Source organism: Siniperca chuatsi, linkage group LG20, assembly GCF_020085105.1.
Source record: "Siniperca chuatsi isolate FFG_IHB_CAS linkage group LG20, ASM2008510v1, whole genome shotgun sequence".
In the NCBI taxonomy this organism is placed as follows: domain Eukaryota; kingdom Metazoa; phylum Chordata; class Actinopteri; order Centrarchiformes; family Sinipercidae; genus Siniperca; species Siniperca chuatsi.
In genome coordinates, this window is record NC_058061.1 from 5,031,784 (window position 1) to 5,055,749 (window position 23,966).

A 23,966-nucleotide genomic window follows, 5' to 3' on the forward strand; every position below is an offset into this window, starting at 1 on the left:
ACTTAACCCTGTGTAAGAGGTGACATTCTGTAAACAGTTTTCCAGGATCTATCCAGTTGTAGCAGCAACGGTTGAAGGTGACAGAGTTTTCCCTCTGACCTCCATGCCACTGTATTCAGTCTTAACTTGGTGTGTGACTCGGAGGAATTTGTCTCTCTCTCTGTTACGGTGCCAGTTGTCTGTATCTATGCATGTCATGTGTTCTAAGTAGATAAACAATGCCCAGTGGGAAGAGGGAGCGAGACAGCGTGTATCCAGTGCCTTCCGTTAGCTTGTTGAGCTAATTGTGAGTATTTATTCAGGTCGGGTTTTAAAATTGCTGGTTCTGGCCAGGTTGGGGTCTCAGTTCTAGGCAGAGCTCTCAGTCTCAGTGATGCATAGCTTGGCAGCTTCCTTCCCAAGACCCTTTCAGAGAATCCATTGTTGTTGTATCACTAAGATAAAAGCAAGATGTGTACCTAACCTATCCGCCAAAATTTGAAAGTCGAGTAGGATATATTGCAGTGCTAAAGCAGGAATATCTTATTGTAATTGAAGACACAGCATTCGAAACTTTGACGAGTCTGATGCATCTTGCAAAGGCTCAGAGGAAGCATGTGGACAGATGTACTGGTATGAATACAGTACAAAGTAGTACAATGTGCAAAGGGTTTTTAGGATTCTGGACATTGCCAAGACCCTGTTCATCTCAAATCGTGGGAGACCTTTTGTTGAAAAGATTTTGATAAATGCATGACAGAAAAGATCAGTTGTCAGCTGATTTTCTGCCGATAAACAAATAGTTTCAGCTCTAGAGACAGTTTAACTCGACTGTGTCCTTTGTTCTCTTCCAGAGTGGATCCCACTCCACCCTCCGTATCCCTGAGACTGACATCCACCTCCAGCCCCGACCCCAGGGCCTGCCGATTACCCCAACAGGACCTCCATCATCATCCATATCTTGCAGTTTCACACCGAGCCGCACCACATCAACCTCACAGGGGGTCGACTCCTTCTGGAGAGGGCCCCCCCCAAAAAACCCCCAAAATGTTTCACTGACTGACCCCTCCCAACTAGCGAATGACAAGTCTGCATCCGAGGGTGGGGCTTGCCTCAGTCTCTCATGATTTGCTGCTGGATGGAATTAAGGTGAATGGAACACGTTCCCGAGGAGCAAGACCCTAACCCATCAGAGGGAGAAGAGAAACGGTGAGTTGGACATGGAAGCTTTTTGAATGTTGTCGTCTTTCTTTGTTTATGAATAAGCATTCTAATGCTTCTAAAGCCACTTCTCCAATGCTTCTTCTTCAAAAGCCTTTTTCAAATAACTTGGCTATCATTGTTTCGTGTTGGTCTGAGTAATGTTAAAAGTAATGTAAGTCACACCAAAGCTTTGCCTCAAGAACTCTCTGCCTTTTAATCAACTCCTCCTTTACATTGTCTTTCCTTATGTAAACATATCCCTGAAATGAAGCAAGCATGGCTTTCTGGTATTGTGTAATAATATGTATGGAGAAGGTTTTCTGAGGACATCTAAAAGGGAATCTTTATTTTTCAGTCTCCCTTTTATCGTCTAAATCTTTCTCATGGTGCTCTCTGTTTTTACATCTCTGGACCAGACAAGCTAAACATTGTAGCAGCCACTTTTTCCTCCCCACTCTCTTCTTCTTGTCTGAATTGTTTTCAGAGAACTAGGCCTATAGCTACGTACATCTGATCCCGACGATCCTCCCCCTACTATTTTTTGAGAAGCAGAGCCAGTCAGACTGGCCCTAACACAAACAAACACAGCACTGTTTAAGCCCCTTCTCATTAATGAAAACATAATATTAGTGGAATGGAGCCTCTTTCATAGTGTGGTTTCTAGAGGAAGGGGCCCTCTGTGTGGAAGAGGCCTCTGGGTAAAGGAAATGGTTACCAGTCAATATCAATCTGCTTTGGCTTTGAGAGGAGTTCAGTTCAGTTCATTTACACAATTCTATGATAATTTTAGGGGAGCTTATTTCCTCTTAAATTAAAAAGCTAAATTATTAAGTTAGTCTCTATGTCTCTCTATGTGAATAAAGCTGTAATGCTGATGACTTGTCACTGTCTTTGGAAGTATAAATATGGATCTGGTGTTTGTCTCTTCAGAAAATAAGTGTAGGAAGATCACAGAAAAATCCTTTCTGTGTGTACAATTAAACTTAAATTTGTGTAATAATAACAATGAGGTTATTATTACCATGTGGAGGGACTAGCTGGCTGCCGAGAATGCAGCATCAGATTCCCCTCCGCTGTGTCTCCATGTACTGTATTACAAGCTTGTGTTAAGAAAGTCAAATCAGCCGGAGCCTGGATAGATTCCTCAGCTAACATGGACACCTGTCAGGAGATTAACAGCTCTGCTGCTGGGGGACAGGGACAGTTGGTGTGGTCATGGATGTAAGAGTACCCACACTGGCCTTTCTGTTTCATTTGACATGTCTGGGTGTAAGTTTTCTGTGTATCTCTGCTTGTGCTCCAACACCTGTACCAAGTGCTGGCTGTGGCGCGTTGCACCTCACGGATAATTAAAAGCACAAAGAATTAAGCTCTCAGGGCTTCAGACCGGAGCAGTTGCTACTTAGAGTAGAGATCAGTGGCGGACAGTGGATTTTATTAAATCTCTGCCCCTCCCCTCTGCATGTTGTCAGCCTGTTGTGTTGAACTGATCCGGCTCTTTGCAGTGATGCTATGGCTACCAGCATGCAGACAGTTCACCTGTACCTATGGATTGGGAATTGTTTGATATGTGCTCAACAATTTTCAGCAATTTTTTTTACATAACTGTGAAAGAATCTCTGTCCGATAAACAAACATTACAATGTTATATTTTACATATTGATCTCATTTTGGGCAATCACTGTTTGAGGTTTCTGAGCTGCTAAAACCAGAAATTTTGATTCCATTTTGTGTCAGTTTGCTTCATAAAGCCACTCATATTTTGGCTTGATGGCTCATTAAGATGCATACATTGTTGTACAGTTTGTCATGCTGGATTTAGTTCAAACGTGGATATGTAGTTGCATCTTGCGTCACTTCTACGTGTCACCACAGCTGATGCAAGGCTGCTTGCACTGTGTTGCATTAACAGTGGCAAAGGCTTGCGTGATAGTAGTGTGTGGTTTGCTGTATGCAGGAATCTTGGTTGTTGATGTGCTTCAAGAGGCACATCTGCACTATCGGCGACAGTCCTGTTGGCGCTATAAAGAAACTCAGTGACAATAAGTGATTCTAATGATTTAATTACTTAGCAAATAAGATGGAATTGTTGCTGAGGTGAATCGAATGTAGCATTTGTACATAATGTTATTTCTCCCACTTTCTTCTTTTAACATGTTAGACAGGGTATTAGTGCTCATCAGAATTTCATATTCACCACAGATATGAGCTGTTTCACTCAGCTGTAAATAGCATTAGATGGGTGATAACTCTGCAGTATCCATGTGCTATACATACATTCACACACGTAGAGAGAAATAGGGACAGAACTATTTTACTCTAAAAGAAAACATTTGCATCTTGACACACTGGGAGAAAATGTGGTCCTTTTTCAAGCCACATATGGAGCTAAAATGTATTAGCCTTTTTCTTTGTTTCTTTCCTTTAATGTCCACCACAGCCCCTGTGTCTCTGTGTTGATCAGATTCTTTCCCCTGTCACTCTACTGTTAAGTTTCAGGTGTCAGACAGGAGGGTAATAAGAAATAGGACCCAAAATGCAGATTAAGGAGGCAGAGCAGGTGCAGACAAACAGTTTAATAAAGTTCACAAGCTTGCAGGGATCAGCAAACCAGGTGAGCAGTCCAAACAGGCAAATAAATCCATGGATGGAGAAAACAAAATCCAAAGATCCAGAACCTCAACAATTTAAAAAATACATGAGAGACAGGCCAGGACGCGAGACACCAGGATCAGTGAATGGCTAATAATACTGATAATCTCACATGGCTGCATGAATTACTGGTCCAGTACATTGTGTGTTTCATTTTAAATAACTAACAAAAATGGGAAAAGCAACTGCGAGTCTCGTTCAAGAGTACAAGCCGGAAAAATATCGAGTTCATGAGTTCAGTGCAATGTGATCTGTGTTTTGGTTGTGATTTGTTTGCTGTTATTTACTGATAAACGCGTGCAAATGCAACGCCTAGAAATCACATATGCAAATATGCTGGCATAGATTCAGATACACCTGCTGCAGATATTTGACAGTTAATCTACACAGCATTGTTTTGCCTCACCACACCAAGGAGCATAGTCTTTACCCAGTGGATTTAAAGGTAAGGTATCCCAGTTTAATTTTGACTTCTTTTTTTTTTTCAAAATCAAAATTTAACTTTTTTCAATTTAGCATCTTTTAAAAGGTCACAATTTCAATAAATTTGCCTATTATAAATGATTCTTGTCATTTGCATTGCCATAATGACAAATATGTTGTTTAAAATGTGCGTTTTGTACATTAATGTGAAGTCTTTTTGAAAATTGTTTGTGTTTTCGTATTGTTGATTTTTCTTTTTCTACAGTACTGTATGAATCATTTAATAAAATTCAGTTAGAGATTTGTTTTTAATGAATATTCACTCAGCATATGGCATGATTATCGTAGAAAATATTTTAGAAAAGTCTATTTAAAAAATCAATAGTACAGGATGTATTGAGCTGTATATATTTGAGGATTCAGCTGTGTTTATTATTGGTTATTTGTGGTTACTGCACACATATGTATTTGGACAGAGGGAGTTGTCTTGCTTACCAAGTGTGGCAGGCTATATCCCCTTCTAGCTCAGCCTGTAATTTAGAGAGTGGTGGGACACATAAGGGAACAAAATGTCCATTGGCGCCTGGATGTATAGGACGGGACAGACGCAGCTGTAGGCCTATAACATGCACGCCGAACAATAGGCTACTATGGCCCTCTAAACATAGGACAGGGGGCCTCATTCAGACACCATTATGCATGTAATTCTCTCTAATGTTTTGAGTGTCTTTGGATTGTTGTGTCTCAGTCTTCCTTTATTGACTTCACCCAAATAACAATACACATCATTTCTTACTTAACTCTAGTGGTATCTAGCCATGCAGATACTTGTGGTTTTATTTACACAGGTTTTGAAACATCTGAGATTTCTGCCATCACCCCAATATTGGAGGTGATTGGAATTTCATTTGTGGTGCTCACAGCAATGAAAATGACATTTAAAAAATTCAACAGCAACATGTCCCTGTTATAGTGGATAATCCACATAGCTTGCAGTCAACAGGTTTTATAGGAACTATTTCTTCCTGATTAACCAGGACGTTGTTTCTGGAAATACACATTACTGTTGAATTTTCATTGTTTTGAGCACCGCAAGTGAAATTAATTTCACTTCCATTGCATAAGCAGCAAGGTAGGAATCACTCAGAACCACAATACATAAAACCTGATATATCTTCTTCCTCTGTGCCATAGAGCTCCATTGTAGTCAGTGAGTCACACTGTTGCATTTGACATATTCCTTCATTACCATGAACACACACACTGTAGTTTATTTTGACTCAATCCCACATACACTGTCCTGCTGCTGTAAATAGTAAACTCACTAGAGCACCTAATGTGTATTAATCCGCAACTGAAAATAGTCCCCAACAAATACACAATTTACTGCTGTTAACGTTTGCTAAAAACTAAAGTGCCCAGCTGATGTAGGAAATACCTGAGCCCTTTTTAAAAATGAAACTATGTATTTTTGACCTGTTTTTAAACTGTAGGTTTTCAGCTGGAACCAATGGGTTTGGGGCTGATTGCCACAGACAGGGTAGGAAAGATAAAGTATTTAGAGACGGACTAACACAATGTTGGTTTTGATCTTTTTATGGGATTTGTTGACAACATAAAATAACGGCAAACCTTATTCTTTAAGAGTACCAATTATCTGTAAGAACATGTAGTTCTCTGACTGGTGTTGATCGCTGTTTTGCTATGCTCCTTTATATTTTTTGCAGTCATGCGTGCTGCTTTAGTTTAGCCTTAATGAAACTTGCACTTGTCTTAAAATAGTCATGTCTCATGAGAGTGCTCAGTTACCTGACTCTCCACAGTCACTGTCAGGTGCAGAAGCTGGCTGTCCTCCAATCAGAGTAGACTGGGTGGTACTAGCAGCAGAGCAAGAAAGTCCCACAGATTGGAGAAGAGGGAGGGAGAGGCAGAATGTATTTGAGTGGGTCTAAATATAGCACAACTGGTAGAGACATCAGGGTGTAATAGAGTGAGAAACACAGATCGACAGAGACTAAGTCAATGCATGAAGGCTGTATAGCAGCTGGTCAGCAACATCTGCAACTTCAACTAGCAGTACTCCTCTGCTATGCATATTTTACAGTCCCACTGCGTCATCAGGTCAGCACTGTAAGTCTTTTTCACGTCATCTGTTTGGCTCATGTTGTGGATTCTCCTGTTTTGTTTTTGATTTGTTTTGGACTGTGTGTGCAACATTTGTACATTTTCTGCACAGCTATTGGGCCACAGCAATCAGATTGTTGTCCTTACATGTCAACTTAAGTTTTATACTGTGTGTGAGCTGGAGATAAAGTACAGTATGTGCATGTTTCTGTGGGGTTGGCTCAGGTTGCGGAGAGGCACATATTTAGAGGTGTGTTGCAATCTGTATCCCGTCAGAGTTTAAGAGTTGGAAATTGAAAAGCGCTCTGTGGTATGCAGCACACAGCGTCATGCCCCAACCTGCAAAAACTCACATTTCATCAAAAAATAGTCAATAATGCATGATGTTTTCATCAATGAACAGGCATACCTGTATTTAGAGTATTTAAGTGGCCACATGTTCACCATCTGTGTGACACAATTTGAATCCTGTCAGACTGCCTGCTTTTTTGCATAAGCACCCAAATCAAATTTTCCCTTTGTTTGTTAGTTTAGATGTTTTTTTAGAGTAGTGCTTCAAACCATCATGTTAGACAAGAAGTTTAATTATTGTTTAAGGTGCCACCTCCTGCAGTACATCTAGCCAGACATGGGCAGTTGCGCACTGATCCATATTTGTGCATATTGTGTTTTTTTTTGTGATGGTTTTTGTTTTTGTTTTTCTTTTTGCTTGCTTCTTAGGGCCATGTGACACAGTGTCTCTCTAACTCTTTCCGCTGGGAGCTCTTAGAGCAGTGAAAAGCACTTCTGAGGTTCCGCCAAGAGTGCTAAGCTTTTTTTTAGCTGCAAGGCTGCTAATATTTTCATTAGTGATTGATCAGATCTTAATACGGGGTCAGAGCTGGAGGTTGTTCAGAGAGCCATGATTTATATTATCATCTCATTATTGTATCATTGCTGTGCCAATTCTCTGGCTGTTGTGCCATTACTTGTCAAATGTGTGCTTGAAAACAAAAACAAAGCTTAACGTGGCAGGTTGTGGCATCTTAGGTTATGAGGGACCTGTTGTTGGGGTGCAAGATCTCAGTACAGAGATGCAGAGAAGGCACGCCATAGTTGTCGTAGGAGTGACAGAGACCTGAATAAAGAGTATCTGTTTTTATTCAGTTTGCCTATATTTCCATCTTTAAACAACATGCTGCCGCATGGGAGGAGTGAGCTGTCACCTAGCTGACAATTTGATGGTTGTCGCCTCCAGCAGCTGTATAGAGTGATATGGAAGCCAAATGGTAGAGGGAGAGACATTTACCTTTGAGTGGCAGTCAGCGAAAACCCCACCTCGTCTTTCTGCTGCTGTGACAGCTTTAATTATTTTTTTTCTCAGCCTACTGATACTTAATTTTGCCGACATAGCGAATGACAAGCATCGGCCATGTTCAAAGAGTTCTCAGATTTCTTAACTTGTTACATTGTTAAATATGTACCTTGCAACATAGTTGTATTCCAAGAAGTGTTGCTTCACAGGTGAGCATCCTGACTCCTCCAGCTTTTGGAGACAGTTGTCATGTCAGATGTCCTTCATTCTCCCCCACATCCCACCTTGACAGGAACATTATGTCCTTTAGCTGGGCCACATGAATTTCTAATAAGAAGCTACAGGCAGTCAGGCACATCAATCACAATAAATCAAGCTTTATTGCAAAAGGCTATTTAAGAGCTTAATGTAATGCCCTGTTAAGCCATCTGATGTATTTTGAAAAGGGCAAAGGGAACCATAACTAAGAATAAGACAATAATATATGTAAATAACAAACAAGGTGAAGGTAAAGATCGCCTAGTCAGAAAACTGAATGATGTTTCCTCCACCAAGTATATATTTTTTTCAAAGAAATAATAAAAGGTTTAGGGGAAAAATCTATCACTGCATCCCAGTTCCATACTACATATTCTAAAGTGACAAATCAGAATATAATCAGAGATGTCAGTTTGCGTACTAAATTCACCGAAAGTGAGTCATCCCACTGTGCAAAGTACAGCGTAAATGAAGGAGCTACTCAGAGCTGGGAACTGTTAAAACCAATTGTGAACAGCATCAGGAACATTAGAACAAGTATTAAACCTTCTAAAATATTTTGTCATTACGTTTTCACCCCCAAAGTTGTGTTATTACCTCTTAGTACAAAATGGCAAGGGATAGTGTGACAGCAGACAACAGCCTAGCACCTGATTCGAGTTCGAGTAGGAACTTATTGGGAGGGAGATTTTACATATAATTTATTTTGGTTTATATATATATATGTGTTTTATTTAAATGTATTTTGTTTGTAGTTATATACTTATATATATATAGTATGCAAAATTGAATTTATATTTATTAATTGTTGGAGACAGGGAGCTTTGGAGGAAGGAAAGGTGAACAAGCAAAGTTTGGAATGAGAGATTGGATACAAGGGAATTTAATTTAATGCGTACTAAATGGCTTAGTATACAGTATAGTCAGTACTTTATGGTATTTTTATATATTGTGCAGTTGGGACAGTCTTTTATTTTATTAATATAGGTAGTCCAAAATCACAAGTTTGTATCAAAGGGCTTTATAATCTGTACACCCCATCTTTCCTTAGAATTTCGATTCAGATATGGAAAAACCACAAAAAAAACCTTTAATGGGACCATTAATGGGATCATTCCTCCAGATAATAATCAGAATCAGAAATACTTTATTGATCTCCGAGGGGAAACTCTTTTGCTACAGCAGCTCTCTATCACGTCAGTGCACACAGGAATAGAAGTACTAAGCAAAAAATATAATACACTATAATACAGGTCAGATAAATTAAGTACCAAGTGGGTATAAGTATAAAATAAAATAAGTGTGAAGTACAAAGTGGGTTTACCGGTTGATGATAATAATACAGTATAAAGTAATAGTGCATGAACTGCCAAGTTAAGTGTAGCTTATTAAGATTATAATGAGACGGAGGATATTGCACAGCAGGTATGAAAAAATATCAATAAATAGGGAATTTAAGAGTATATTGCACATTAAAAGAGTATATTGCACATAAAGAACATACTGTAATACAGCTCCTTCACAGAGCAAATGTAACCTATAGGCCTGTGTATTGCATCTTAACAGAGTGGGACCTCATTTTATTTATGGTGCTAATGGAGTCCTGCTCCCTCTCCTGGACCTGGTATTAAAGGACCCTAGTTTGGGAGGAGAGCGGGAGGCTATCAGGAGTGTCTGAGAGCAGAGAGCGGATTCTAAACACACCCAGTATGGTAGTGTGGTTGAGGTGTGTTTCTGACTGCACATGCTTCTTGAGCATGTGTGTTGCTTTGTGTATTTTGACACGTATTAGAGATGCGGTCTTTATGTTTCGTCTGCTATTGTGGGCCTTTCCCATGTGCACCCTAATAATTAGAGTTGATTTGGGGGTTTAACTGTATTCCCCACAAAATTGTTTTCCTGCTGCTTGGATTCAGTTTGGGAGCATCCTCAAGAACAGAGCTTTTTCTGCCAAATACAATCATTTGTTGCCACAAATGCTGCCTTCACCTTTGACATAGTGCTTATGAGTAAACCTTTACTTGTTGGTCTAGAGCGTTCCATTACTCCTCTGTTAGAAATTAAAGTGGCAGCAAACCATGCCCCCTTTTTTTAACCTAACTTGAGTACCAGATGGTTAGCTGGTGCAGAGATTCAGGATGATAAAGGGCATGCCAGAAGAGACAAATACAGAAAGGTTTCTAGAAGTCTAGAAGAAGGCTTTTGCTGGGCAGTTTGAGATAGCTTCAAGGAGGTGGAATTAGGTGACCTTTTAACTTGTTGAGCAAATTCTGTTCTTTCAAATGTGGCCAAACTGTACAGACTGCTTTCACACCTGAGATCCGATCACATTGCAAGCCAGAACAATTCCAGATGTGCAATGATTTTGGAATGTGTTTTGCGTACCTTAATATGTTTTTTAAATCCAGATAATGTATCCAGATACAGAAATGTGTGCATATATTTACATGCACTTTCACTTATTTCTGACTTTTTCTCTCTTCTGTCTCTGTCCCCTTGTTCTCTCTCAGGTGGCTCAATGGCCCGAAAAGGAAGAGGAAGAACAGCCAATGTTCGGTGAAGAGTATGACTGGTGAGTAACTGATGGGTGGTGTTTTGAGACTCTCTAAAGCAGCTCTGAAGTGGCAGCGAGGCAACAAACCTCCACCGTCATACCTGATAAGTGTCAATGAAGTCTGAATTGTACTAATTTAATGAATAAAAGCTCTGCAAATGAGCTATGTTTGATACATTTTTGGAAGACTGTAGTTGTCAGTCTCACCACAGTGAATGCAGGCAGTTGAGGGACTACACAGAAGCTTGTGGTACATGATTCATTGCTGCCTTCAATACATTACGCTCTTGATTTGTCACCTCCAAAGAGAAAAAGTAAAACATCTTGGCATCTGTCATCAATAAACGAAAGCCTTCTGCTCCATGTGTTTTCTTGTTGGACGCAGCACGTTGTCTGGGTGACAGCTTTAAATCCCCTGAGCTGAAAGAAACAAGTAAAGAAGGGAAGAGAGAGAGATTGACAGAGATAGGGTGGGACGAACACCAACATAAAAATCCGAGCCTACAGGATGGTTGATTTGGCATTTATAAAATATATCTCCCAAGGCCAGTCTTCTTCCCATGTTTTCCCTCCCAGCAGGCTCGTTGCCTGCCTCTCTGCATCACTGTTGGAATCTTGTACCATATTCTACCTGCCATGGTCTATTTGAACAGGGAAAGTATGACAATATGTCTGCCTGAGGTGCATGGTTGTCTGAGATCGAATTACATACACTGAAATGATGTCAGCATTTTCCCGTGGGAGTGTGGACTCTCAACCAGACTTTGGGTGCTTCAACAGGCTTTCGGGACACTAAACAGTATTTGTCTAGCATGTGCATTGATACTGGTCAGTGTTTCGACGCGGTCTGTAGGACACACAGCTGGATGTGGAGCCAGTGTAATAGAGTTAAGGCAGCGCATTCAATGCTCATAATCCTAATTTGGTATGGAGGAATCTTTGAAATACACTTTCTAAAATAAAAAAATATATATAATCCATTCTGTTATGATTTGAAACAGGTTTTAACAAAGTGAGATATGGCTACACAGGCTGTTTCAAATCACTACAGATATAGATTAAATGTAAATTAAAAAGGCAGTTTACTCTGTAATGACTGAATCACTTCTAGTGTTAAAATGATTAGTGAATCGATTAGTGGACAGACAGAAGATTATTCGATAATTTTAAAGCTGCATCAATCCTTTTTTTTTTTTTTTATCAACAATGGATCAAATGATTATGTACAATATGAAGGGGGTCACTTGTAGTGACAAACCCACAGATAATTATCACCTGACTACAGTTCCCCTCAGTTCTACTGAGCATTTTAGCTAGTGTCTTTTAGCTCATTGTTTTGGTTTTACAGCCCGCAAGTTTATTATTTTGGTTCAGTCTCAGCTCTCTCATCAACCTCGTTTCCAGCAGGCAGCTCTTTTCAGGAAAAATACTCTTATAAACTCACTGTACGCTACCTGCCCAGCACCAAACGGCAGACAGACAGAGTTAGCAACTAGCATGTGCACATAGTGTAGCATTTAGCAGCTAAAGAGCCAGATATTTCCCTTAGGAGCTGGTGAGGACCAAAACAGAGCTAAAAGGAGAGTGAATATTGGACTTACATTTGTCAGGTGGCCTGAAACATGACTTAAAATGAATGCTAATGTTGACACAACATAAGTTATCAAAATCTTGAAAAAATTAGCAGTATTCTCTGCTTTCAAAGGCTGGGGGCTTGTCCGCTGAGGGTGAGGACAATATAACATTACATGCAGTAGCGTTAGCTAGCTTACATTAAAATTATGCTAGGCTAACATTAAACAACGTAAAATCACGTTAGGGGGTTGCAAAATTTAGTAGAGTTACTGTGGACTACCTACTTTAATTATAACATCAGCACACAAGGCAACTTGCACTCATTGGTGGGCACGTACTGCCAACGATGGCACCAGTTGTAGGCGGGAAGGGAAGATGAAGGCCGGGGCAGGCGATAGTCGGTTCGGCCCCATTCACCAGTATAACCGGATTATCAATGAATCCCAGTTGTCTCGCATGAAAGTTTGTAAAGCTACCCACTGTAAAATGTTCACTGCAGTGGCTGTTGTTGGTGATCCTCAGCTCTCCATCAAGGTGTCTCTTCACAAAATCAGTCCACCTCTTCTTGATCTCATCATTCTTCGGGAATTTAAATAATGAGGCCAAGCTGTTTTGTAAATTCTCGCATCCAGGGAATATGCATTTGCTGGACGAAGGCATAGCTAGCTAGCAAACTGTAGGCTGAAGTAACTAACGGCAATGACAATAACTCGTGATTGAGCAAGCGAACCACTGATGCCAATGCACTCTAATTATTATAGTGTCTAACTCCACAGTTCAGTACTACATAGTTCAGTCTTTGTAACCTGTTTTCAGCAGTACATTTCTAACATTTATAATGTGTTTAGAAACAAATCTCTGAATTTCCTTTACACATATGTTAATTATTAATTTTTATAGTAATAGCTGGGGAATTTATGTATTTTGAGTGCCAGTCTGAAAAGGTACAATAAACACAGCAGTAGTGTGCACATTAGATTTTGTATAACAGCTGTTGTTTCAACTCCAGCTACTATGTATGGTTTCTTGTCTCCTCATGTCCTCAGTGTTTACGGTCTCAAATGTCATTTCTCTGTGCTGTTGTCATGTAAGGTCCCCGGAGAAACAATCTTGAGACTCCGTCAGGGACCTGATTCATACCGCCCTAATCCACATACTTTGATAAAATTAAATGGCAGATATTATTGTGGGAAACTTGTGAAGACAAAATATTTATCTTGACTCAGCCACACTAGAAAAATCTCCTTCTTTTCCGAAGTTTTGTTGGTGGAGGTATTGCAGGGCCCGTTATGGGAGGGGCGGGCAGCCAGAGCCAGAGAGCTGCAGCAGTATTGATTTTGGGCTTGGCTTCCAAACACGGCCACAGCAGGCTGGCTCGGGGATCCGGCTGCTTCTGCTTACCCTGCCAACACACTGGAGCTGACATTTTTCCTATATGATCGTTCTCTGATGTCCGTGTTATCTTTCCTTTGGCCTGTTTTTCTTCTCCTTTCTCTTATTCCCCCTTTTCTAGGTCTTCTCCTCCTGTGTCCTCCCCCATTTATTATTTCTTGTTGTCGTCTTGTGTTCCCTCCCTCATGGATTGTCATTCTTTTTCACTACTATTTATTTGCAAATGCACTTGTGCGCTTTCTTTTCCGTATTTCACGTAGGTTTTCACTTGAGTGCGTTGCTTTTTTCTCTCTTCAAATTTGTATTTTGATTTCAAATGGATTTTTCTTATCAACAGAAAGCGCTCAAGAGCTTTTCAGTGATATATGAAAATCAATTTGGCCAAAATATCACTTGTGCCCCTTTGGCTCTCGTCTCTCCTTCTCCTCCTCTTTTTTCTCTCTTTCCCACCATCCTCTTCTTGCCCTCGCCCTCCTCCTCTAAAATCTGTAACAAAGCCAAAAGGCAGAGCCCAACTGACACTGCCAGTCACAGCTCTCACCACGCCTTGGCATACACACACGCATGCATATGTGTCATGAGAACAAATCAGAAATACTTTTTAGGTCCCTGGGGGGAAATTGGTCAAGCACACAACACACACACATCACACACGTATGTACAGAGATCTGTGTGTGTGTGTGTGTGTGTGTGTGTGTGTGTGAGTTTCATGTTCTTATATCCTGGTGGGGACTTTAATCTGAATGTACACTAACCCATGGGGACTTGTGTCACAGTGGGGACAAAAATTGAGGTCCCCACGGGTAGAGACTGCTTTTTGAGGGTTAAGACTTGGTTTTAGGGTACAGGTTACAATTGGGTCAAGGTTAGGCTAAGGGGCTAGGGAAAGCATTATGTCAATGACTGTCCCGCAGGGGGATAGTGAAACAAACGTGCGTGTATGTGTGTTCTGACTTGGGCTACCTTTGGGGACACATCTCAAACTAAAGACCAGTTAATTGGGGAAGGCTTGTCCAATTAGGGACAAAAGCCGTTACCCAAAGCTGAATTTTGGGTGAGTGGTTAAGGACAGGGTTAGATTAAGGTTAGGGGTTAGGCAAGGGTTAGGGTTAGGCAAGTAGTGGTTAGGTTTAGGGTAAGTATCCAGGAAATGAATGTAAGTCTATGTAATGTCCCCAAAAGGGACTTAAGTAAACAAGTGTGTGTCTGTGTGTGTTCAGACTTAAACACTGACGTTTGTGTATTTATTTGTGACTTGCAGTGTACCATCACCTCCCCCTCCCAGTTTCTTAGCTATATATCATATGAAATGGCTGGAAATCTGCTATTTCCTGTGTCTCTGTGCTCATTCTCTCAGTCTCACTGGTCTTGCAGGCAGTATGGAAAAAGAACAAGTTGTCCTATTCCCGAGTTTAAAGCAGAAGGCAGGCTGCAGAGAGAGGAAGAAGAGTAGAGTGAGAGAATAATCCAAATAAAATCAGCCAGCAATGAAGTTTATGTAACCTATATACCTTATAATAATTGTAACAAATACTGTTTGGTTAAAATACAATTATAATAATATTAACGACCCAAACTGTAACCACATTACAGGTAAGTTTATTTGTGTAACTGATGAGGATGAGTAAAAGTGAAATTGGAAAAATGGAAAAGTAGCATTTTGTGTGCTTCTCCACCAATCATAATTCACAATAAAGTCCTGACTTAATCTAAAGTTTACAAACATTGTTTATATTCTAAACCTTTTATATCACCAGACCACCAACAATAAAGACTTAAATTTAGTTGTTTTAGTCGGTCTATTAAAAGACGTGAGTAAATTAGAGAGTATTTAGAAAGGTTGGGTGGCAGATTCTGCTTTTAAAAGAAGGTACAGTAAAGGGAGTAAGGCAGTTGCAGTGATAGTCCTGTTTGGGACCAGAGCCATTGTGTGGGTGTGGTTGAATTTACTAAATGTGTCCTGAATATTCCTGAATTGTCTGTTGTTGTATAAGTTGGAAAAGCTACGGACCTTTAAATGTGCCCTGTGGAGTTTTCTTGTAAACAAACAAAAGTTATGTTTACATTCAGTGTTTCTCACCGAAACAAATTGTTTGTATCCTTGAGGCCTGACAAATATGCTGAATGCATTTTCCTCCTCATAAAACATTTCCAAAGCTGATTTTTAAAATATGTTAAATGGTGTATTGTTTACATTCAGTTTAGCTAGCAGTCTTCTTCTTCACTGCCTTTGCTGGTGCAGTGTTGCATTTCTTCCAACTGTCGATCAGTGGAATAGCGTGAAACGTTGCGCACCTGCAAGATACAAACAAAATGAGGATCGACTTCTCAAATCGTTGCTCCATAAAACTTCTACAGGTCAAAAACTCCACAGAATCCCTTACTGATTGTGTTGCCCTGCAGGTCAGATGTGCTGTATAGTTGCTAGACAGCTGTAGAGAACTGCCTCCAAATGTTAATGTCAAGATTATGTTCAGGCCTCGGACGGGAACACCACTGCCCCTAACGTTTCTAGCTCACTATATATGCTTTTACTTTCTTATTCAGAAGATTCACAGACTCCATGTTATCTAGAAGCTTCTCTTTGGCCAAGAAAATAAATATAATCACATAGGACATCTAAAAATGACTGGAAAGTGTTGTTATTCATTAGTTGGGAAGCTCATGATTCTAGCTTTCATTGTGTTTATGGTACAGTATAAGAACAGTGGATGGCTACTGTTAAGTTTTTCCACAGCTTAGTTTAATCAACAGAAGGGTGGGGTACTTTGGCTAGGTAGAATGGAGCTAAGCAGTAATGTGGATGTTCTGATATAGTTGTAGTGTGAGTGATGGGATACCAATGTTGTGTATTGGTGTGATGGACACAGGAAAAATACATAATATTCTGTCTAACTTCTCTGCTTCTCTCTCTCAGGGTACATTCCTAGCTACCTCGAAAAGGATGAGCCATGTGTGGTGTGTGGCGACAAAGCCACAGGTTACCACTACCGCTGCATTACCTGCGAGGGCTGCAAGGTGCACGCATGCACACACACACAAAACCCTAGAGTTTTAGACACACCAGATTCATAACCCACATAATATATCCCAGAAAATCTGATATGATGCCTCTGAGGTCAACTGCTTTTACACACACAGTTACACACACACTCTGAGACAGTCACTTACTTGAAAATGAGCAAATGCATTTGCACAAACACATACTAAGGTCATAGACACATTGTGTACAGCCACAGAAAAATGATATATCGACACATTTGTATAAAACCTGACAGACTGTCATGTCAGCTCTCAGTCTTCTGTTCATGTTTGTTCATCAGTGGCATGTGATATCTAAGGCACCACTGAAGGGATTGTGATTCATAACATTGAGGCTTGAGGCCAACTACGATTTGTTCAACTCACTCCTATGCTATTGTCTTCCAGCCATTACAATACTTGGATGTTAATATTTCCACAAATTGCCTCAGTCAGGTACAGACCAAATTAGATCCAATTTTAGTTTAAAAATTTTATTTCTGAATTAGTTTTATCACACAGAAGAAGCAGCAGTGGTAGTTAAAATGTCTCCCTGCCAGTTTGTTACTTACACTGTAACAAACAGCAATACAATGTCGTAGACTAAAAGTCTTTTCATTTTGTCTCCTGTCTTTCACCTTGTCCTTTTAACCTCTTTGTATGTGCCTCTCTCTATATATATTCCTCTGCTTTGTCTTCAAATGTCAATGACTGTCAGTCTGCCTTTAAAGTCTGTCCATTCATCTCTAACTTACTGTCTGTCTCCAGGGTTTCTTCCGTAGGACCATTCAAAAGAACCTCCACCCCGCCTACTCCTGTAAGTACGATGGCTGCTGCATCATCGACAAGATTACCCGCAACCAGTGTCAGCTCTGCCGCTTCAAGAAGTGTATTGCAGTGGGCATGGCCATGGACTGTGAGTGTTGCACCTACATAGAAGTTGTTTGTGTGTGAATTTAATTACACATTTCATATTGTATTTTGAAAATACTAACCCTAACCCTAGACAAAGTGTCATGAAGAATTTGTAATGCAGTAGCAATGCAGGGGAGATAAACGATGTGAGGACTTTATGTAGAAGGTTTGTATAGAATCTTTATGCAAACTTTAGGCAACACGCAAACTAATTGCATACCTCTTTTTTGCTTTCTTTTCCATGGTACTCTCTCTTTCTGTGGGTCCTTTTCCTCCTCCTCCTCCTCTGCCTACCACCATCTCCTCCCAGTGGTGCTGGATGACTCAAAGCGGGTGGCTAAACGGCGCCTGATTGAGGAGAACAGGGAGCGACGCAAAAAGGAGGAAATGGTGAAAACTCTCCAGAACCGTCCAGAGCCCATCGGGTCCGAGTGGGAGCTGATCCGCCTGGTGACAGAGGCCCACCGACATACCAATGCTCAGGGCGCTCAGTGGAAACAGAAGCGCAAATTCCTGGTAAGAAGACATGGAGAAACAGGCAAAGTGATGTACAGACAAAAAATTTACCCATGAAATGCAGCAAGTCTACCAAAAACTGTCCTTGAGTTTGAAAACATTGAATGAAAGTTAAGTTCTGACACACTGTTCAAGCAACTAATTCAGATTTTAAAGGATAATACCGGTTTATACAACCTAGGTCTTATTTTCCTAGCTCTGACCATTGTTTCTCTCTGTTATGATAACCTTCTACTTACCGAGTTAATTGCTGAGATCTGAGAACACGATAACATCTACAACAAAATCTGATGGGGCAAAAGAGCGGTCAGATGATCAGACAGGTTGTAATCAAGCTCACACTTTAGCCAGATTTCTACCACTTTTTAGAGGCAAAACATAAAACAGAAAGTGACAATGTAAAATGTCATTATGCACACAACTATGGCAAGTACATTGACCAAAACTAAGAAAATAAGATCCAAGTTGTAACAAACCGTAATGATCCTTTACATTCTTGACATACGCCACTAAGCAATAGAACAGCAGTAACAATTTGTTCAAGGATGGGTTGACTTTGCAGTAATATCTGATTAACATGAAACCTTTGTGCAAAAACACTCAACAAACAACTGCCACAGGAGTCATTTCCCACTGTAAACTGTGAAGTGCTGCTTTAGTGTTTGTGCTCCCATTTTTCTGCTTTTAACCCCATCATAACCTAACAACAGGGCAATATGGATTATGTCCTCACACAAACATGCATGCTAAAGTCAGAAATGATAGGTTTCATTTTATCTGGGTGAGCTGAGGCTCTTTCCTCACATGCCTGACTGTCAGAGTAGCTCTTTATGACTTTATCGCTCCGTATTCCCAGCTGTCTGTTTCTGTTCCTGTCTCTCTGCCTGTGTCTTTATTCCGCAGTTCTCTCCAGCATTTGGGGGGTTTATTTATCCTAATCCTTCTGGGCTCTTAACCAGACCTAATTCCCTTCATAGTTTTCATTTACACCTCGACTCTCTTTTTTCGCTTTAATCTCCTTCCCGTCTTCATGTCTTTGTTTCCTCTCTCACTGTCCCTCAGTGTCTACCCTTACTTTTCCCTCGATTTTTTTCCCATCTGTTTTCTGTGCGCTCACCTTATCTCAGCCAATGCAAATCCTCAGTCACTCATCTGCAAGTTGGCAGAGATGTTGGCAGTTTCTCTCTCTCAAACTGTCTTCGTGCTGCACTAGTGGACAGCCCTGTCAGAGTGTCCCTGCCTGGTATCAGTCTTCCCCTGTCTCGCAGACACAGACGGACACTGACCTCATGTTTTGGCCCAGGATTGTCTGAGGTGCTCACCCAATTTTAAGAACAATTTCACAGCAGCAGTGGACCAGAGTTCTCTTGGCCAAATCAAGGGGCTCTTTTTAAAAAAATCTGCCCCAGGGACCTGTGAGGTGTACGTGTTAGATGGGAGAAATGTGATGGGTTCATCTGGAGAGGGGTTGAAAGCACTTGTGGTGTAGTGGCAAGTATTACGGAGGGAATTGCTAGGCAACAAGAAGGACGTGGCCCGGTGAGATGGGAAGGGGGTCATATGGGAATCATGTAGGTAAGGAGATGTGAAGCTTCAAGCAGAGAAAAAGAATTTCCTTAAAGATGTGAAAATTTGAAACCCGGTTGATATTTTATGTTTTTTGTTTTGTGAGTGAGTGAGCTAATTTTGTCTGGTCCTCACTTCTTCATAAATCAGGACTGACATTTAGGATTATTGTTACAGTGAGTAAGGTAAGTATATTAGAATTTAGGTTAAAAAACATATTTGTATGAACCCTACAAAGTTGTAGAAAGACTGATTAGCACAATGACCCATGCTACTGTAAAATACTGTATATCTTAGCCCTGAGCTTGCTTCATCTAAAAGGATAAACAGTTCTATTTCACACAGGCTTCACTCACTAACACGGCTCTGGAGGCTGTAGCCACTGAACCCTGAATATCTAAATTTATATGCTAAGCCAACCAGGGTGAACTTTTTCAGTCCTATGGGGACGACAGCTATAAAACGGCAGCAGTGACACTGCTCCTCATACTCAGTACTGTAGCTCGCAAATGACTATTCACTCAAGGATGACTTTGTTAAATGATGCACTGATTACAGTAAGCTTTGCATCAAGTCAAGCAAAAGACTGCAGTCTTTTGGTAAAGGGAAGAAGAAAGAATGTGGACAAAAAATTATGAGCAAAGTTCCCTAAATTTCTTTCTTCAGTACACTGAACAGTCAGTGTGCTGCTGTATGTGTATCAGGCTTGAAAATATACTAAAAGTAAACACCTCCAGTAGACTGTAAATTGATGAGTGAACGATTTTGTGATTAAAAAAAAAAAAAAAAAAAAAACTAGGACTCCACGAGTACCCAGAAGATATGCAAGGATACGTATACAGTCCTTGTTAAATATCTGGGATGAGAGGGTTTACATGACACAAGTATCTTCACCTGCACTTTGATTGAAATTCATCTATGATATCATCTATTGAATTAATAAGATGCCCGAACCTTTACTTGTTTGGAAACCACTTTGCTTCCAAAGCAGCTTAAATTTTTTTCAGGCATGGATTATTATCATCGAGGGATTTTTCAGGACTACATTCATATCGTGAACATCTGCCATCATACCACTTTGATTAGACTTAGATGTGGGCAGGACATTGGAGCCAGTTTACTGTCATGTTCCTGGAAACTCTCTGCGTATATTTTCGTCTCATGACATGACACATATTCTGGAAGTATCCAATTTAAACTGTTAACTGGCCATGAATGAATGCACCTGATCAGCAACAGTTTTAGTCTGTTGGTACTAAAGAGCCCAATTGATTTCACAGCTGCTAAAACCAAACAGCAACACAACATTGGAACCTGCTTCACTCATGTGTCTTGACCGTTGTATTACTTGGCTGAAAGCAACTAAGCCTCCAGCACACACACTGGTCTGAGCTATAGTTACACAGTGTTCTCTCTCTCTCACACTCATGTGGTCAGGCATCTGGAAACAGCTTTTTCAAGAGATTCAGAGATTCAGTTCATACAGCTGTGTGTGTATGTGTATGTCTACACATCTGTCTAGAAGGAGTCCTAATTAACTGATAGCCATTTGTACATTACATACATTGAAATTCTGATCAGCCTGTATCTACAATGTACATAAAATGTTTTTTGGATATGTGAGTGTGTGTGTGTGTGTGTCTGTGTATGCATGTGTAAAACATACAAACAATTGCGAAAGGGCTTGTGAATCCAGGCAGGGGGTAGTGTCAGGTGCATGTAGCCAAGATCAACAATCCCATCTCCCAAACCCTACTGGCAGCCTTTCAAATCACACAAGTCTCTTATTTTCAATAGGTTGTGAACTCATTAACTTCATCTACAGTCATTTGCTGTTGGTCTCAGCAACGTTAAGCAAATAGGACAGCTCAGCCGGCTGTCTTAAAATCTTTAGTGATTAGAAATCTACTATTGTGATTCAGTGCATGGAGGAAATATGGTTTTGGTTGAATACAGACATTCAGAGTTAGACGTTCAAAAACATCAGCATTCTTTAACTACATACTACTCTTCTGCAGTCATGAGGTGATCTTATCACCTTTTCATGCAGTGCACTGTACAGTGGATTTGAGCATATTACCACCAGATGATTTATATAAATACTTTGTTTAAAAAAAAAGAAACGACCTGAGGTTCAGGTCAGGTTCATGTCTACATTTCATTGGTGTTGAAGTGTCTTGAAAGTGTGTGGGGAGTTTTTGCACTGAAGGTGAGTTTGGAAGCCAGAAATCTCAGCACGTTGTAAAGTAGCCATTATGTTGTTAGTATTGATCAACAACTCCATCAATCCCCGTTATCACTTTACAGTATATACAATTTTATGTTATGGGTCAGTAAGAATCTTACTTTCCTGAGCAGCAACTATAAGAAGTTTCCCCATGACTGTTCTTTGATATTTTCTACTAAAAGTAATGTAGAACAAAACTATTAATCTAAGATTTATCTTAATCACATAAAGCATGAACCAAGTTTACAGTTCATAGCACAGTGGTGAAACCATTCATTTTGATCAGTCAGATTAAAACATATTGGAACTAATTTCTCTTCTCCAGCTCTACCGGAACAAACTTTCCAGGACTAATCCATCTGATAAAAGGTCAAGAGTTGAAGCTCACAACATAACTGATGATACTGGAGTAAAAAGTTTCCCCCCCTTTTCTCCTCCTGATTTAACAGTTGCCACGTCCCAGTGTGTGCTGTGGTTCATGTCAAAGTCCAGATATCTTGAGAGCGATTTGGGACGCATCGCAAGCGGTTTCTTTTTTCTATACGTTACAGAAGATTGTTTCTGTAGGAGATCTTAACCCACATTGAGCGTCATGCTATCTCCCCACAGTGTTTAGGCTCCCTGACCAATCAGCCTGTACTGAAGCAAACACGCAATTCCTCAACAGCTTTGCAGGTATAGCCAAGTGTTTTCCCTTAATGCCACCCAGATGGCCATGCAGTTAATTAACAAACATTAACAGCTGCAGGAAAATCACACTATAAATGTCCATAATAAAGCCCCCACAGGCCCCACAGAGATGTTGAGAACATTCACGAACACAAATATGTACCCATGCACAGCATAGTCACGCATTTTTGTAATTGCTTGTGTATTAACTGGCCTGTGGAATTATCAGAGCTCCAGCAACACTTGTAGTATTGAGATTAAAGTTCTTACGGATTCGTCTACATAGCTGAAGGATGGTTAAACACTTGTTTCATTAAAAATAGTAAAGTTAGTTGCATGCCCAGCATAATGCTCAGTTAGCAAAACTTTCAAGGGTAGTTTGTTATCTTAAATTTAAATTGTAATTTCACCCGAATTCAAAAAGCAAAACATATTTTCTCACATAACTTTCATGGTATCTAGCCATGCAGATAGTTTTGGTTGCCATCCCAGTACAATGGAGGTGAATGGAATTTTGTTTGCATCGAAAAGTGTCATTTGAAAAAAACATCAACATTTGTTTCCAGAATCTGTGTGTCCATTAATCTGAATAATCCACAGACCTCAGTGTGAACAGCTTTCTCTGAGATTACATTCTACTGAAGAAATAGTCCCTATGAAAACATGTGTTGACAATGAGGTCTGCGGATTATCAAAAGTGAAAGAGATATTGTTGTTGAATTTTTAAACACCATTTTTCAGTTCTGTGAGCACCTCCATTGTATTGGGGTTGACGCAGAAATCTCAGATATGTCAAAACCTGGACAAATAAAACCAAAACTATCATCATGTCTCATGGCCACTGGAGTTAAGTGAGAAAATGTGTTTCACCAAAATTGTTTAAAGCAACCCTTAAAACAGATTTGAGTTGAAGACTCCATATTCATTTCTATCATCTGTGTCAGTTGTGACTCGTGACACGCAGCTGAACCTGCGCTGGCTTTGTCTTGCGGTTTGTTTCCAAGCTTCTCCACTTGAGAGCGTAGCATGCATTCAGCAGTTCTGAACCTCAGCTGCTCTCTCTGTCTCTCTCCGGAGAGCTATTTTCTCCACACTGAAATGAAAAATGCCACTGACCTCCACCAGTGACACCACTGCTTTGTTTTGGCTCTCGCATGACAAGAGTTGCAGTCCGTCAAAGTTATTATTACGATTATTTAAAATTTCCATAATTGCTCAGCTCTCAGCTGCACAGCAGAGGATTGGCTAACTTCGCACTGATTTACGCAATCCTTCTCCCACTGGATTATGATTCATGGTTCCTTGTGTGAGGTGATTATTCCTATACTTTTATCTCATCCCATTTATTATTGAAGCCCAGCCTGAATAAATGACTACGGCCTTGACACACGCTTTATTCAGTGGAGCGTGAAACAATATTTTTCATAGTCACAGCCTCAATTCACACAACTCTGTAAACATATGTATTACTGATCTGCAGTTCCCCACTGCAGTCCTCCTCTAAGTAAGCGTTATCTGTCTGGTGACATGTCCCATTCATTTCACAGAGCACAATCTGCTGTCCTTATCTGATAGATTGGTTTTAATTTCTCTCCTAA

At 40.3% G+C, this 23,966-nt stretch overlaps 1 protein-coding gene across 7 annotated transcripts in view; it reads left to right on the plus strand.

Moving 5' to 3' along the window:
• Positions 1–23,966, plus strand: part of LOC122867597 (thyroid hormone receptor alpha-B) — a 141,426-nt gene that overhangs the window by 94,803 nt on the left and 22,657 nt on the right. For 5 of the 7 annotated variants that reach the window (XM_044178575.1, XM_044178576.1, XM_044178577.1 and 2 more), the window contains 5 exons: positions 834–1,188; positions 10,444–10,505; positions 16,372–16,472; positions 17,244–17,391; positions 17,701–17,906. In XM_044178575.1, the coding sequence (XP_044034510.1) occupies positions 1,133–1,188; positions 10,444–10,505; positions 16,372–16,472; positions 17,244–17,391; positions 17,701–17,906 (573 nt within the window). In that variant the 5' untranslated portion in view covers positions 834–1,132. Of the gene's footprint in view, positions 1–125; positions 287–833; positions 1,189–6,230; positions 6,388–10,443; positions 10,506–16,371; positions 16,473–17,243; positions 17,392–17,700; positions 17,907–23,966 lie in introns of those variants that run through there. The other 2 variants (XM_044178579.1, XM_044178580.1) reach the window with 2 other exon arrangements.